The 16,379-nt window shown below is 40.2% G+C and overlaps 1 protein-coding gene across 5 annotated transcripts; it reads left to right on the top strand.

Annotated features, from left to right (window-relative positions):
* The first annotated feature begins 417 nt into the window (after nt 1-417).
* Nucleotides 418-6,191, top strand: LOC147617796 (myb-related protein 2-like). 5 transcript variants are annotated; one of them, XM_086776051.1, is made up of 7 exons: nt 418-761; nt 1,354-1,564; nt 1,690-1,766; nt 4,629-4,686; nt 4,788-4,860; nt 4,942-5,011; nt 5,096-6,191. In XM_086776051.1, exons 2-7 carry the CDS (start codon nt 1,357-1,359, stop codon nt 5,855-5,857), a joined length of 1,248 nt encoding a protein of 415 aa, XP_086632177.1. In that variant the 5' UTR covers nt 418-761; nt 1,354-1,356; the 3' UTR covers nt 5,858-6,191. The 5 variants fall into 5 exon arrangements, with proteins under 5 accessions (XP_086632177.1, XP_086632175.1, XP_086632180.1 ...); XM_086776049.1 differs by having other exon boundaries at nt 4,785-4,860; XM_086776054.1 differs by having other exon boundaries at nt 1,680-1,766; nt 4,785-4,860.
* The last annotated feature ends 10,188 nt before the right edge of the window (nt 6,192-16,379 follow it).

Raw genomic sequence — 16,379 nt, 5'->3', positions numbered from 1 at the left:
GTACCGAATGAGAGTGATACATTTTTCACAGAAACAAGTTATCAATATTCTCACTTCTTGTGAGAAATCTTGGCATAAAATAGTAGTATGTGGAGTAATGGAAACACTGAAGCACATGCTATACATAACCAATTTTTGCATAAGGAATTAGCACTTAATTTTGTAAAAAAAACATTTTAAAATGCAATTAAGAATTGATGATTTAATCCATCTTCAAGATAAACTAGAAGGACTAAACATCTGTGCCACACGTTTACACTTTTATAACACTACAAGGTTATGATTTGTTACAGACAAGGTTATATTTTGATAAAATTTTTGGCGCTAATGCTTGAATTCCTGTTGAAGAGTGCTATCATGTGACATTCCAAAGGTGGTTCTCTAGAATTATTATTATTATTTTGATTATGATAACAGGTTGGAAATTGGGAATATGTAGTCTCTTCTTGTCTTGTCTTGAAGGACAGCATATTCGGAAGCGTGTATTCTTGCGCTTTGCCGGGCATTTTTCTCAAAAAATTTTTTTTTCCCCCTGCAAAATCACCTTTAAAAAATTCAGATGTTGGGTGGTGCATGCGTGTGCTGCCCATTGCTTTGGCGCTGAAATCACACAGACCCATCTCTTCAGTAAGGCTCATCGGACGCCAAGCTCCTGTCAAATACAGTTTCTTTTGCAGGAAAGACGAAGTGGGCGCCTGCTCTCTTCCAAGCTTATTGCAGAAAACGAAGTGGGCAGCAGCTAAGGGTCCATAATTTAGCAGGTAAAACACTAGGAATCTGGTGAGTTCTATCATAGTGGTTTTTGTCCCGAATCAGCTTTTAATCAGAGGGCTTTGTGTAGGGATGGGTTCCAATCAAATAGCTTTAAACTAGAGGGGCTATGCAGAGATTGGGTTCATTTAATGCATGGGTGAAGGTTCTGTCAAGATGAATGTGAATTATCGGAGGTTATGCAGAGATCAAAGGGAGTTGTACAGATGGGTTTGGGGGTTGTCCATGGCTGTGTAGCGTAGTGGTGAAGGAGCGCTCGGTTCCAACCCTGCTAGCTACACCCACTGGATGCACTGTTGTCTATCACTGACTAATATATATCATCTATTTCTCTTAATAAAAAGAAATGGGTTTGAATCAAAGAAGATTATGTGTAAAATTGGTTTAGATCAAGGAGAATTGCTGGTAATGATTGGTTTATATAAAAAGAGGATAATGTGTAGAGATGGGTTTAGTTTGAAGAGGGTTAGGCAGAGACGGGATTTAAGCAACAGAGGGTTTTAAATGAGAGGGTACTCTCTTTACTTGCCCTCTTGACTGTGAATATCATGTAACATACTGGTTTCATCTCCTTTCTCACAGAGAATGCCTCATGTCGACACGTGCCGACATGTGTCGGGCAGTAGTTGTTTCCCGCTTCAAGTACAACCCTTCACTGCCCAGTTGCAAGGAGCCAATCCCTCTGAAGATGGTGCAGTAGTTCTCTCTGCAGATCCCAAGCCACGGCTTCGTTGGACACCTGAGCTTCATGAGCGATTTGTCAATGCTGTCGAGCAGCTGGGAGGAGCCAACAGTAAACCCATCATAGCTTGTAGCTCTTTGTGTCTTAATCCAATTGTTACAGAAGATGCATATGCTTGCTATTAAGTATGAGAAGCCTTGATTAGGAAGTGGCTAAAATGATACAGTTATGTGCAGAGGCAACCCCAAAGTCTGTATTGAAGGTTATGAACATTAAAGGTCTCACACTGTACCACCTCAAAAGTCATCTTCAGGTAGCATTCCAATTTTGGGATGTGGCATGAAGGTTTTAGCTTTCTTACTTGATACCACTCAATGTTGCTTTTGTGGTTTAATCAGGTTGTTTGTGTGTATGTATGCATGTATGTGTGTTTGTGTGGGTATGCACGTATGTATTGTGTTTGTCTATGTCTGTATGTGTCGCGAGAGAGAGAGAGAGAGAGAGAGAGAGAGAGAGAGATACGAAAGGCCAAGATGACCTACGAGACAAATAAATAACATGAAGACCATGGAGGTCTGAAGCCAAATTTCTTGTCCAACAACAGAGAACATTTTCAAAAAAGAAAGACCTACTAATCAGCTAAGAGAGCTATGATGACAAGCATCAAATACATACACCTTAAAAGCAGTATATTTCTTGATCTCATTTGGGTTTTGGTTTGATTTTGTGAAAATCCTCGATGAGTTTTGTACCCTCACGCTAGACTGCCCACTTGCCTTCTTTGTGAGCTGCTCGAACTTGGGTTGTTTTGGCATTCTTCTGATTGAGTTGCATTGATGTCGATTCATATGTGATCCATATCTTTATGCCTTTAAGTTTGGTTTGAGAACTGTATTTTATTTAGACTCGTTATGGTGAGTGACTATTGCATGATTGCCTTGTCGTGAGACATAGGCAAATACATCCCATTCGATTGCTGGTTCACCTAATTGATCTTTTAGGTATCCTTGTTTGCCATTGTCATAGTTGTACCATCCTTCAGGTAGACTGTGCCACATGGATTTGAAGGGTTTTTGATTGCCTCAATTCAGTGTCATGGAATTCAGCAGTGACTTCTGACTTGATGTGTTCTCAGATGTTGGGATTGGATTGTTTTCCAAGGTCGAGTTCATTAACCTGCTTCTTTTAGCCATGTGGTTTGCTCCAGCAAATAAGTGGTTAGCTCATTTGAACAAGTGGCAGGGGGTTTTCTTGGTGATGCCAGGGCAGCCGCTGAAGCTCAACTTCTTTGGCATTTTCACAATCAATTGCTCGCCCATGTGAGCCTTCTCTTAAAACTAATCAAAAAATGGAGAAAATTCATGAAGATAAAGTTTTTTTGGTGATGCCTCTGTTTTGACTGTGTTATTGCCCTCGGCTGTCTGGCTGGAGGCAGCAGCTGTTGAGCTCTGCAGGTCGGTGGAGCTACCACTATGTGTGCCGCACCCAACCTCCGAGGCCTTATAGAAACACGTGTACTTACTGACGTATCCAAGACGAGACTTCTCGGGACATGTGAAACAATACCTGGAACCAACTGGCTGGTGTCAGTCTCTCCAGAAATCCAACGTACTCAAAGCTCCAACATGCTCCATGCTCTTGATGCGCTACTTGGATCTTCAGATGAAGGCCAAGAAAGATGGCAGCCTTCAAGAGTTCTTCCCACAAACCAAAGATCTCCAGTCCTCTCAAGTAAGTACGGTAGAAGAAAGACCTCCAAACGATGTGAAACACTTTATGCCTCCCAAGTATAACAACTATGTGTAGATGCTTATAGAAGAGAAGCCCTGTAGTGGATATGAGCAAGGAGGCTCCAATTGGTCAAAGATGGCCACCAAACAGAAGTATGGCCAGGTGTGCTGTATACCAAACACAGTACAGGTGGCTGTAAATAAACCACCAGCAACGGGTACACCAAGAAACCTCAAGCAGCAGGTATGGTAGTGGGGTACTGCCTTTCTATGGCCTATAGACAGCAGCGCTGTTTGTACAGGAGTATGGCAGAGAGAGAAAGCAAACGGAGCAGCAGTACGGCAGCCCTCCAGCAGATGCGCAGCTTCTCAGACAGAGGAGCTGAGCAGGTACGGCCTGGGACAGGTGTCGGAGATGATGTCAGCTTCGCATACTATGCTGTACAGCTGATAGGACAGTTTCCGTACTATGTACGGACAGAATCAGGTTGGCGTGCTGTTGTTGATGAAGTTGCCGTGAGGAAGCGTGTGAGACATGATGGCTTTTAAAAAGGGAGTCAAGGCTCAAGCATGTCCACACTTATGTAGGGTGTCATGGGCGACCTTTTTAAAATAAAAGTGCCCACCCGTGTCACTTACATAGCGGGATTACATGGTTTAAATGGTTTACAACATTTACAATGGAGTTTCCCTGTTCAAACCAAATTATAAATATCTCAACAAACAAGACACACCACATGCCCTGGGGTTGCATAGTTCTGGGTGTCCCCGGCTCCTCAGGACGACACATAACAAACCAAGCAGGCAGCACCATAGCATGTGCATGCTCAAGCAGAAATCCACTCTCACACAGTTATGCTAGTGCAAAACATTCATGTAGAAATCTCCGAATCGTACCACTTGATCTATCTTGCCACCAGGCTCCAGAAATAGTACTGCTTGAGCCACTAGCTCTCCACTGGAGCTAACGCACCTAGACTCCGGGGATCATACCACTAGAGTCCACTAGTGTGAACAGATAAAACTGTCAAACAAGTAACTTTTATTAACAAAATAAAAATTATTGCAAAGATAATCAAGGACTAATCCAAAATGGTGACAATTTAACTGTGTTCGACATTGTTGTGTTGTTAGAGACAGTCCCTCTGGAGCTGCTGGTCAAATGTGTGCAGGCAAGATGAGCTAGGAGGGTAAGTTGCATTGGTGGAAAGGACCCCAGCTACTGTGCTAACCCCTCCAACCAGGGCGGCAGGTCTATGCCCGGTGGAGAGAGATGGGGGTGAAAGGGAGGTTCTGTTGTGTGTGTGTGTGAGAGAGAGAGAGAGAGATTCATCCATCCATGCATGCTTTAATTGATTGTTTGAGGTGGGGGGACTTATTTAAGGTTTGAAGAGTTAGACACACTACTGTTGAGATGACCCTTTGATTGGTTGTAACTTCACTAGAAATTTCGGCTAGGAAGGCATTCCAACAGAGAGGCTGATGCTGAGGTCGGACATGCTGGTAAGAGAGATGTGACCAGCTCTTTTACTACGTAGCCAAACATAAATGATAGTATGAGGATATGTTGTGCCTAACTTGCTATGTATTAATATCGCCAGTAGCTATGGGAGCTAATGAAGGTTTTAACTCTACTGATACCACATCCACGGACTTGCCAAACCAGGTCACATCTGAGTAAGCACATTGTCCATCACCAGTTTTTGCTCATCAATATCTTTAACAACTCTAGACATACAGAGCTCTTTTTTCTTTCAGCAGTATTCAGATATCTGGAGCCTTACAAATGCAACTGGAGGTACAAAGAAAACTTCAAGAACAACTGGAGGTAAGTATCATGTGCGTTTAGATTGTGTGATTTATACCTTTTTAATCCCATGTGTGCTCAGTACATCATCGTGTTGTCACACAGGTGCAAAGACTTTTGCAAGTGCGTATCGAGGCTCAAGGAAGGTACCTACAGTCCATTCTTGACAAAGCACAGGAAAGTCTGGCTGGCCAGACGCTAGCAAGCATGGGGCTTGGAGTAGCCCAAGCTGAACTTTCTGATTCGGCAACCAAAGTTTGCATCAACTTTTCTGTGGACAACTTATTGAGACATGGCGCAGCAGGAGAATGTGAGTCACATACTAAAACAGACTACTCCCTGAAAAGCTGCCTAACAAATATGGCCTCTAAGGAGAGGTCTGAAACAGCAGAGAATGGAGATTTACAGTACTCTGGTAAGAAGAGGTCTAGATTGTTTTGTGGAGATACTGGAACCGTTGGGGGGATCAGAGACGAAGAGAATGTGAAACTGCAGGATACTAGTGCTCAAATAGGAGGCTGCTTGAGGTTATCCAATACCTTTCCAGTGTGGAATGCCATAGACGGAAAGATGGTGCTGAATGCTATGCACAAGAGGGCATTGCTCGATAGATTACAAGTTAGCAAAGATAGAGAGGAGAGAGCACCATTATCCAACAAAGCTGCCTTACCTGTTAGTAAGGTCATTGGTATGGCTGCCTCAAGTGAGAATGGTGGGACTGTAGAAACAACAGGGGTTTTGGATGGGCTGTCTACTTGCTCCTCACTCTTCAACTTAGGGACGGCACTGGACTTGAATACCGACAGTGATGGAACTGAATGCGTGAAAAAAGAGATTGATTGGAGTGGCTATGTTGGAAGCATGTGAGCTAAAATCACCCACTTTGGTATGGCTCCATGTGTTCGGCTCTCAGTTCTCTTGGGAGTATTATTAGTCCTCTGGTTGAGTGTTAGACAGAACAAGATCATTTTGCAAGCCTGATCATTTGGTGACAGATTAGGTTGAGAAGAGCAAGTTGGAGGTGTAATTTGTTAGGTAATTTTTTTCCCTTAAGAAATTATATGTATGATAGGCATTGATCACATCCAGCAGGTATAGCACGTTCATCATCCGGGGGTATGGACCCGGTTTCTAACACCAGGTAATAAATGGCAGTGAGATCTGTCTGTATCCAATAGTAACAAGTTTCTTTGCCCATCAATGTGTGCTACTGCCAGCATTTTCAGTATAATAGGGCCTTTGCACACATGCTTGTCTGTCCAGAAATGGGGGAGATCTCACCTGCCCTGTCCCTCATGGACTGGGGAAGGTGGGTTAAAATTGAGACTGTGGGAGACTCAGGGAGTAAAGGGGGAAGACTATGTTGGAGGCCACTAGAGAAAAGGGGAAGTTACATGTAGAGAGGAGATTGAAAGAAGGGGGGGTACAAAGGGGAGAGTGCACCCAGATAGCTCGTGTGGGTGTTGTTTGAAGAGATGGGAATAGCCTCATGTGGCCTAAACGTTTGCTCATAGGGTGAGCATGTTGCCTGCCAATATTAAGGGGAATGAGGCACTGGTGGGGTCACTTGTGCACTATGATGCATGTCCCCTTCAATGTGGAAGGGTATGAGGACCCATATGCAGAAGATGGCTCACCTGCAAAGGAAGGGGGGGGGGGGGTACAAGTAGAGAGAATCTGTATATTGGTTTGTGAAAATGCGTATGTGATAGAGAGTGGAAAAGGAGAGAGAAAAAGGAGGGAGGACAGGAAAAGAGGTGTAGATATTAGGGTTAGCATTGGCCAGCAGCTATGGTGGATAGAAGATACTGTGTAGAGAGAGAGAGAGAGAGAGAGAGAGAGAGAGAGAGTGAAGTTCTAGAGAGAGAGAGCCTATGCACGACTCTGATTAATGTTGAGAAAAGCTTCAAGGAGTACAATGCTTTTTATAGGCTTAAGCCTTATCTTTTGACACATCACACACATTGGGGCAATGACACCTGGCTAAACATATGACATCATTGCTTATCACACTCACACACAAAAGCAGCTACAAGCGGTTGTTCGCACACATAAGCACACTAAGCCATCTAAGGGTTGGTTCACACATGTTGACACATAAATTCATGCAAGGGTTGGTTCACACATAAGCCTATGAATACCCAACAAATCTCCCGTTGGAGTGAAGGTGGGAAGATCGTAGGGAGTCCAACACGTAAAGGAAGTAGCTACCTTCTAACTTCATCACATGTTGTAAGGGAGTGATCTAGCTATCATACCTCATGTTATGCTGATCCTCCAATTAGTGAGTTATTGAAGCAACAAGGCTAGCTTTTCATTGCTCCCCTAGTTCTTAACAAGGATAAGAGCCATCACGAAGTCTTTTATAACATCAAGGCACACAAACGCATTTATTACAAATCTTTTTCGGAGGACATCTTGGGCAGAGAATCCTTATTGACACTCACAAATAAAAACAACTAGAATGCGTAGTCGTACTCTTTCTCATTGAGGGAGACTTGGGTTGTTGATGTAGCTATTCCTTCTCTTTTAGTTGGTACCTCCTCAACTTCAGTTGTGAGATTTGCATGATACTTTTCTTGCTCTTTTTCTAGCTTTTTGAAGCAGTTGGTCTCCTTAAGTCTCATCCTTTTGCATCTTCTTGTTGGTCTTTTAATTCTTATTTGTGTTGAAGAAGGCTTGATCAATACAATTATTGGTTTATTTCTCTTTGTTGCTCCTATCTTTTCCAACTAAAAGTGATACTAGATCATCAAAAAGTAGTAGTAACAAAACATAAAACCACCAAAGTTTGTTGTCAAATGATCACTTGACTCTTCATTCTTGTAGATTGTTAGATCATAAAACTTGAGCTTGAGAAAAACTTTAGAATTAGTGATATGATGACCAAAGATTGCTTCTAGCTTCTCCAAGATCTCCTTAGAAGTAGACTTACAGTCGATATGATGCACAAGAGAGTATGAAAGGTTGAGTTTGATAAGAGAAATAGCTCTCTCATTTTATTGCCTCCATGATGTTGATTGGTTTGGATCTTTGGATCTTGGATCTACATCATTGGAAACAATACCTACTCTTCCTGACATGAGAAGTTGTACCTTGGTTTGCCAAGTTGAAAACTTGACACCAGAAGACTTTCTAATGAATGGTGTTGATCACATGATGAGAAAGAAGGTTTATCCCTTGAATGAATAGCACCTTCATGTAATCATGGGAGTGGATACCTCAGGTGTCTTCCTAATCACAACGGGCATCTTAGTAGGTGGTAGTAGGGCAAAGGGAAAGCCACGAAAGCGGTGGCGAAATGGGTGGAGCAACAAGGCAAATTGGGTAAAGACCTAGCACAAGAGGGGCTGTCGAGATGGGCGGAGGGGGGTGGCACATGCCAAGGGCGGTTGAGCAAATGTCTCCATACTAGCATCGCCAAGGTGAATGGGTGGCGGTTGAAGCTAATGACAAAAGCGTTTCTCTACTCGAGTCTTAGAGATGAGCATGCTTGTCTCTGACCTCGGCTTGAAAAACAGAAACAAAAAATGGGCGGCGGCGGTGCACCTTGCACTAGTGTTGCCCAGAATTGGCAGAGGGAGATAAACGATAGTGTGAAGCTCTGGGTAGTGATGCTCCGCTCCTCGGTGGCGGCAACATGCAAAAACCCTAAACTAGCTAAACCTAGGTGTTGTGTGGTGGTGGATAGAAGATACCCATAATAGTGTGGAGAGAGAGAGAGAGAGAGAGAGAGAGAGAGAGAGAGAGAGCAAAGTTCTAGAGATGCATGACTTAATGACTATATTTATTAAGCAAAGTTCAAGGAGTGCAATGCTTTTTATAGGCTTATAGCCTTATCTTTTGACACACCACACACTGGGGAGATGACACATGGCTAAACATGTGACATCATTGCTTATCATACTCTCACACAAAAGCGGCTATAGGAGGTTGGTCACACACATTAACACACTAAGCTATCTAAGGGCTGGTTCACACATACGTGGACACAAACTCATACAAGGGTTACTTGAGGCTCCGAATACCCAACAAGAGGGTCATGCAATGTGAATGTTTGTGAGACACACACACACACACACACACACACATGTATGTATGTAGAGAGAGAGAGAGAGAGACATAGAGGTCATGTAGAGAGAGAATTTGTATATTTGTCGTGAATGTGTATGTGATAGAGAGTATGAAAGGAGAGAAAAATAGATAGAGGAGGGAGTGGAGGGCGGGCGGATGGAGTGTACCATATATTGTCAAAAGGAGAGGAGGGAATGTATGGTGAGAGAAAGTCGTGTAAATTTGCATGTGTGTGTGTGTGTGTGTGCGCGCGCGAGAGAGAGAGAGATAGAGAGAGGATTTATTGCATTATGTATGCATATGGTGAGTGAAATAGAGGAGCAAATCAAGGATGATACGTTTGCTTGTTATGTTATTGTTACGCGAATGCGAGATAGAGAGAGGGAGGGAGAGTTTTTGTTAATTGTTTGTATGTGAATTGGAAGTGTAACATACCTCATTTTATAACACAAATCTATATTTTTCTTTCCCTAGAAGGGTACAGAACCTTTAACTTAAAGGATTCACTTTTATAACAAATAACCAACATAATTAACTTGCAAGGAGGACCATATGTAGACTTGTAGGAAAACATAATGATAATAATAGGCTATGCCTAGCTAAGGTTATGTCGAGGGTGGATCACATGCAAGCACAAGGAGGGGGAGGGGAGATGTTATTGAACATGTAATGTATGTGTTGTATTAATGAGTATGAGTAGCCTACGAAGGTGAGTACGTCACCTTGAACACTGAAGATGACGAGGTGCACATGGAGTACCTCACAATCTATACAGTCCAAGAGCTTCCCTATGTGACGTATGCATCTAACATAATGCTTTAGGTGAGTGGGGTAATAGGTGTTGGGTTGGAGTGTGGTGGTGACTTTGTGGGGGACTATAGTTTATGTGTGCATGAAGGTAGGTAGGGAGAACATGGTCAATGGGTTTTCGGTGCAAGGAGGGAACATGTGATGAGCAGGGGAGATAGTGATGAGTGTGTGCGTGTGTATGGGGTAGAAGCAAGATAAACATAGAAGGGGGAATAGAGGTGGTGGGTAGTGTAGCATGTGTATCCTCAATGAGGGGTCTACCTTCGTGATATATATTGCCCACTTGCCTTCTTTACGAGTTGCTCAAACCTTGGTTGATTCAACATTCTACTTGAGTTGCATTGGGATCAATGTGTGTGTGTGTGTGTGTGTGTGTGAGAGAGAGAGAGAGAGAGAGAGAGAGAGAGAGAGAGAGAGAGAGAGAGATTTATATCAATTATGTATATGTGAATTGGAAGTGCAACCTAATTCTTTTTATAACATAAATCTAATATTCCCCCCCAAGAAGGTTTCATAAGCTTTAACAAGGAGGATTCACTTTTATAAAAATCTTTGTGTTGATATGTTGTATCAATTAATAACAAGCAAAATCTTTGTGTTGATATGTTGTATCAATTAATAACAAGCAAAATTTCATTTTAATTGATTTGAAAGGAGAATCATATGTGGGATTGTAGAAAAATGGAAAGATAACCACAGGCTATCCTTACTAAAGTTTATATAATGGTTATATTTAATAGTCTTGTAAAAAGGAAGAAAAATATCGTGTGCTGATCGGCTTAAAGATTAACTTTAAGGGTTTGTATTGGACATTGTGAAACATGGCTCTAGGTTACGTGATGATGGAGTAAAGCTCACTTTCAAAAGATCCATTTGATTGGCATATACATTAAGAAGACTAAGCAATGCACTTGAAACATCACACTATACATATTGTGTAAATGCTATAAACTTCAATGCACTTGAAACATCACTATATACATTAAAAAGACTAAGCAATGCACTTGAAACATCACACTATACATTAAGAAGACTAAGCAATGCACTTGAAACATCACACTATACATATTGTGTAAATGCTATAAACTTCAATCACTATACTAATAGGCATAAAGGTCCAGGTAATTGTAAGAGTTTGATAGAAAATATGAGTAGACAGACACAATGCAACAAAACTTTCATTGACCAAAGTGCTTGTTAAATAGGCCAAGCTACAAGAACCAAGCTTTAGAACCTCTCCATATATTCTCCCTAAATCACTCCACTTTTCCTTGATTGTCTCATCTTAGCCTTCTATTGTTTGACTTTAACACGTGAAATTTATAGAGGAGTTAACATTACACTTTCCAAGGTTATATCAGTTTAGCTTTGGAGTTTGGATTCAACACATTAAAATCTGTTGGGGTAAAAAATTTAGGATGGCTATAACATCATAATAATCTATTTTAAAATAGCACTTGTTGCATAAGAGATTTAAAAGTATTTAGATAACTAGCAAGGGTATCTGATGAAGGCTTCATATCCTAATAACAGAGTTGTTGTTTGAGGAAGGTTTTGAATTTTTAAACCTATGCAATTCTTAACCCTATTTAATGAGGTGGTACACATGTTGTATAAACTCATATGAGATGCCATGGGGCCAATGATGGAAAGTTTCCTTTCATTGTTCTTGGCATCTTGGCTAGCTTTGATTCTCCATCAAAGACCCTTCTCAGTGAATGTGAGTTTTTGATTGTCATGTATGAAAATTGTTATCAACAAACTTTTTCATTATGTTACCATTTTGTGTGCAAGGATCGAGAGGTCTTAGAGTCAATGCTTAGGAGAAAAATCCCTAATAGGTGAAACATGTAATAATGGAATACAAAAAAAAGAAAGAAAGGTGCTTCAGTCCAAATGAACATACATAGCATAAAAGGATGGATTTATTGATTTTTACAACCACCGTGTTCTTACTATAAAAAAATCCTCTTATAAGAGCACACACATGCTATTTTTTTTTAAAATCCTCTTATAAGAGCACACACATACGATTGTTTTTTAAAAAAGGTGTTAATAACTTAGAAAAGAAACACCTATTATGGGTGAGCTACACATATGTTGATGTCGACGGAGATGATTTTCGACAACCAACACATCGTGACAACAATGGTTAATAAATGTGTAGCACTTAGCAACATGGCTTGTGATGTGTGGAGGGGGAGCTAACAAGCTAACAACCAATAGGCTTTGTTATCAAAATTGATTTTTTAAAATTATAACAAGTAAATTATATTGAGCTCACTCCATAATCAATTACTAAGTAAATTATATTGAGCTCACTCCATAATCAATTACTATGGCATGGTTTTCTAAGATTGTAGATCACCTTTGAAGGTGAGAAGCTTGGTTCATTAAGGCCATTGATTAGGGGGAGGATAAGATATTTTAGGGGCCCCTTTAAGGGGGTTATTAGTAAAGTTAATCAAGCGACAAACTAGTAAAACTAATAAGGATACATAAGGAGACAAACTTACTTTGATTGCTATTTTTCTTAGGCATATTTTGTTCTTAACAAGAAACAAGATCTATAAAAAGTGAACACATTAATTTAATTTTGTCTTCTCCCTAAATTTAAATTTAAAACTTTTCCATACCCTACTCATTTCTTCTCCACCCCTCCTCGTCCCTCCTCCTTCCCCATTGTCCCCCTACATGCTTTTTCTATTACAAATTAATCTCTTCGGTGTTGTACCCCTTTGAACTCTTGCTACACTCCTCTAGGGTTTATAACACTTCTTTGAGCTTTAAAAATCCTCTTTGATCTTTCAAGTTCTTGTCTTTGGTTTATAGCACCTCGCTAAGGTTTGTAGCACCCCTCTAAGATTTACTTGCTACCTTCTAAAATATCTCTAAGCTTTGTAGCACCTCTTTGATCTCTCTCATAGGATTTGCACTACATCTTTGAGGTTATGCGCTCCACCTCCCACCCTTTTTACACCTCTCTGATCTCTACAACACCCCTCATTGAAATTGCACCACCTCTTTGAGGTCAACACCACTCTAAGCTCTACCTCCTCCCACCTTCTGACACCTCTCTGTGCTCTATAACACGTGTTTAATCTCTCTAAAAGATCCCTCATTGGTTTTGAACCACCTTTTTGAGGTCTACAATAACCTCTCTAAGTTCTACCACCTCCTCTACAACTCCTGAGGTCTTCTAACTCTCAACTACACCCTAGCCTTCCCCTTTTGTTTAACATCATTGAAATATGCCTCCACAATGTAATATAAACAAACCTCCCAAATTTAGGTTACGTGTGGATCTTGATCATGGTTATGCAAATCTTTGAAGTATTAGGTTATGAAAGATATTAATCTTGCATGATGTAAGAAATTAGAAAAGATGTTTATTTGGAAAGCTTGCTTGTAAGACATTAGAAAAACACATTGATCTTTGGATAATTGATAGGATTTTCCAATAGACATTCTCTCATGTTCATAACACCCTAGTTTCAAAATGTAACTACTTTTTTGATTTTTTTGGGTGGGCATAATAGTATTCATGTGTATTATAATGGGCTTAAATAAATTTATAAGAAATAAATCTTAATTCTACTTAAACAAAAATCAAATCAAGGGATGAAATGATACTATGAAGAATTACATCTATGGAGAGAGCATGCCAAAGCTCAAAAAATTGACCTAGAGCAAAAGATCAAATCATTAAAAAAAATCAATTTAAAATTATACTCATGATGTGCAAGGAAGTCAATTTGAAATTTCAACAACAAACACCTTACTACTAGTACCAAAAACATTCCCTTGGGGTCTTGAGACAATAAAAGGAAGTGGCTCAACTGGAGAGTCACTTGTGTTATCTCAACAACAAGCACCTTACTACTAGTATCAAAAACATTCCCTTGGGGTCTTGAGATAGTAAAAGGAAGTGGCTCAACTGGAGAGTCACTTGTGTAATGGTGCTTAAAAGAGAAGAATAAGGGCCACAAGATATCAAACTATTCTCATAAAAGAAGAAGAAGGTATTAAACTCAATTGGAGAGTCACTTGTGTAGTGGTGCTTAAAAGGAGGACTAAGGGCCACAAGGTATCAAACTCCTCTTTAAAAAAAGAAGTTATGAATTTTTTGTGGATTAAGCACTATACTATGAAATTTTATAGGCGAAATGATGGATTATGGTATTAAAGCTAAGAAAACACAATCTGGTTTACTGAGGAACATGGCTTTAATTACAAAAATGCTTGGGATGTGTAAAATTTTCATACAAGAAGAAGAGGTGCCTTGAGTTCTACGCTATCGATGCCTTGTCCTTGTAGTGTTACCATGGCTTAAACATGTATGAATTTGAGAGTTAGATCCATGCTAGTGTTAAATCTATGCTAGGGAGTTACCACTCTACGGCAGTGTCAAAATAAACCTTTTTTTCATGATGAGTTTAATAACTCCTACCTAGACCTAGTCATGACATAGGAAGATGAGGAACATCGATTTGAAAACCCACTCAATACATCAACTATAATGTTGACGTTTTTAGACATGTATTACATAAGAAGATGAAACTCCCCACCATTTTCTTGTACTACACAAGCCATTACAAGTGGAGGAGTGCTTCTATGTAGCCATTTATATGGTAGTGATGTGTAGATGTAGGCTACACATCACTACCATGTATTACAAGAAGATCAAAATCCCCACCATTTTCTTGTAAACCACAAGCCAGCATAAGTGGAGGAAACTCCCCACCATTTTCTTGTACTACACAAGCCATTACAAGTGGAGAAGTGCTTCTATGTAGCCATTTATATGGTAGTGATGTGTAGATGTAGGCTACACATCACTACTATGTATTACAAGAAGATCAAAATCCCCACCATTTTCTTGTAAACCACAAGCCAGCATAAGTGGAGGAGTGTCTTCTATGTGGCCATTTATATGGTAGTGATGTGTAGACGTAGGCGAATAATGGGTTGGGACACTTTTTTCCTCCTTATGAGGTTTTTTCCTTTGAGCATGTGTACACACTCTTATGAGTGGTAACCTTATCATGTCACTTTACTTGTACTTTGCTCATTTTCATCAATCTACTTTGATTGTTGTGCTTCTCTACATATTTTCTTGCTTGATGCATCTATGTTGTGTGTGTGTTGCTACTTTTTCTCTACTCCACAACAATTAGTATTTGAACATGTTCTCTTGGCTATCGCTTCCACTATTTGTTCTCCTCACATCACCTCCTCAAGTTACCCTTTTGATGATCTCAGATTGAGCTATCCTCTTAGGTGGAGAAGGTATACTATATAGTGTCTTGTTAACATATTTTTTGTGACTTTTGAGCCGTTTTCAACAACGATTCACGGTTTATGTAGACATCTCAGGAGAGTGTTAGTTCAAACCCTTTGTTAGATTTCAGGTAAGCATCTTAAATTTGGTATGCATATGCCATAAGTGTTACATGGCTATCATCAACATCATATCTTGGAGCTCATCATCAATAGCTTTATCAGTATCATCTCATCATTGTCATCAACTTTTACATCCTTGCCAACAACATTTCTACACTCTAGACGTTGCCATTTTTCATACACTTTGTAGGTCTTTTCATCAATGTCTTTTCATCAATGCTACTGGGTAGCCACTTTGTAGGTCTTTTTCTCAATGCTACTGGTTGGGCAGCCACTTTGTAGGTCTTTTTATCATCAGTGATATGCTATTGTGGGAAGCTAATCGGTTGGATTTAGTGGCCATTGATAGTACTTGTAGTAGTAGAGATGTTTAGATTTCGTGTAAGAGATTTGTTATTTACTGGCTCATTTTGCGATGCTTTCCTATTGAGAATAAGATTGACAGGACAAACTACCCTTATGGTTCTATATAATGCGTCATCTATTAATTTATAGAGGGCTTTGGAATGTTGTTATTGGCATTAAGGCATGCACGGTTATTAAGGCATGTGCTATCTCGCTAGTGCAGGATAGTACAAATACTAGTTCAGATGTAATTATGACATCCACCTTTGCATCTCTCAACAGTGTAATGAGTCAGGTTAGATGGCATGGATGTACATGCACATGCATTGGTGAAACTTTCCATGAAAAGGAGCATTATTTCTCATATTCGCTCATGTAAAACTATTAAGTAGGCTAGGGATGCGCTTGTTGCACCTTACCAGGCGCATAATGAGGCAAGTATGGCCTACTTACACAAGCAATTAGAGTTCATGCATATGAGTGAGGGAGACTTAATGGATGAGTTTCTCTCTCACAAGGATCAAAGATCTCAAAGAGCACCTTACACATATTGATGAGGCTGATCTGGATAGTTCATTGGTGTGTCTGCTATCCTCATAGTTTTACTTGATTCATACTAGGGTTTTGTATCCACACTTTGGGTTATGAGATGAAGGGTAACCCCAATGCCTTTACATTTTTGACAAGTTGGTTACAAAGCTCTTTCAAAGAATAGAAATCCTGGCAAAATCAAACTAGTATGTGTGTGGGAGATCAG

The sequence above is a fragment of the Cibotium barometz genome, chromosome 36, assembly GCF_041138505.1.
Source record: "Cibotium barometz isolate CiBa-2024 chromosome 36, ASM4113850v1, whole genome shotgun sequence".
In the NCBI taxonomy this organism is placed as follows: Eukaryota; Viridiplantae; Streptophyta; class Polypodiopsida; order Cyatheales; family Cibotiaceae; genus Cibotium; species Cibotium barometz.
Note: the sequence above shows the minus strand (reverse complement) of the source record. Positions and strands in the feature narration are given on the sequence as shown.

What these genes read in the sequence shown, in the direction of transcription:
- LOC147617796 (XM_086776049.1), top strand. Translation starts at nt 1,357, where the DNA reads ATGCCTCATGTCGACACGTGCCGACATGTGTCGGGCAGTAGTTGTTTC. An exon ending in GCAGCTGGGAGGAGCCAACA is followed by an intron (nt 1,565 to 1,689) that starts GTAAACCCATCA and finishes AGTTATGTGCAG; the next exon opens with AGGCAACCCCAAAGTCTGTA. An exon ending in ACCTCAAAAGTCATCTTCAG is followed by an intron (nt 1,767 to 4,628) that starts GTAGCATTCCAA and finishes TAACTTCACTAG; the next exon opens with AAATTTCGGCTAGGAAGGCA.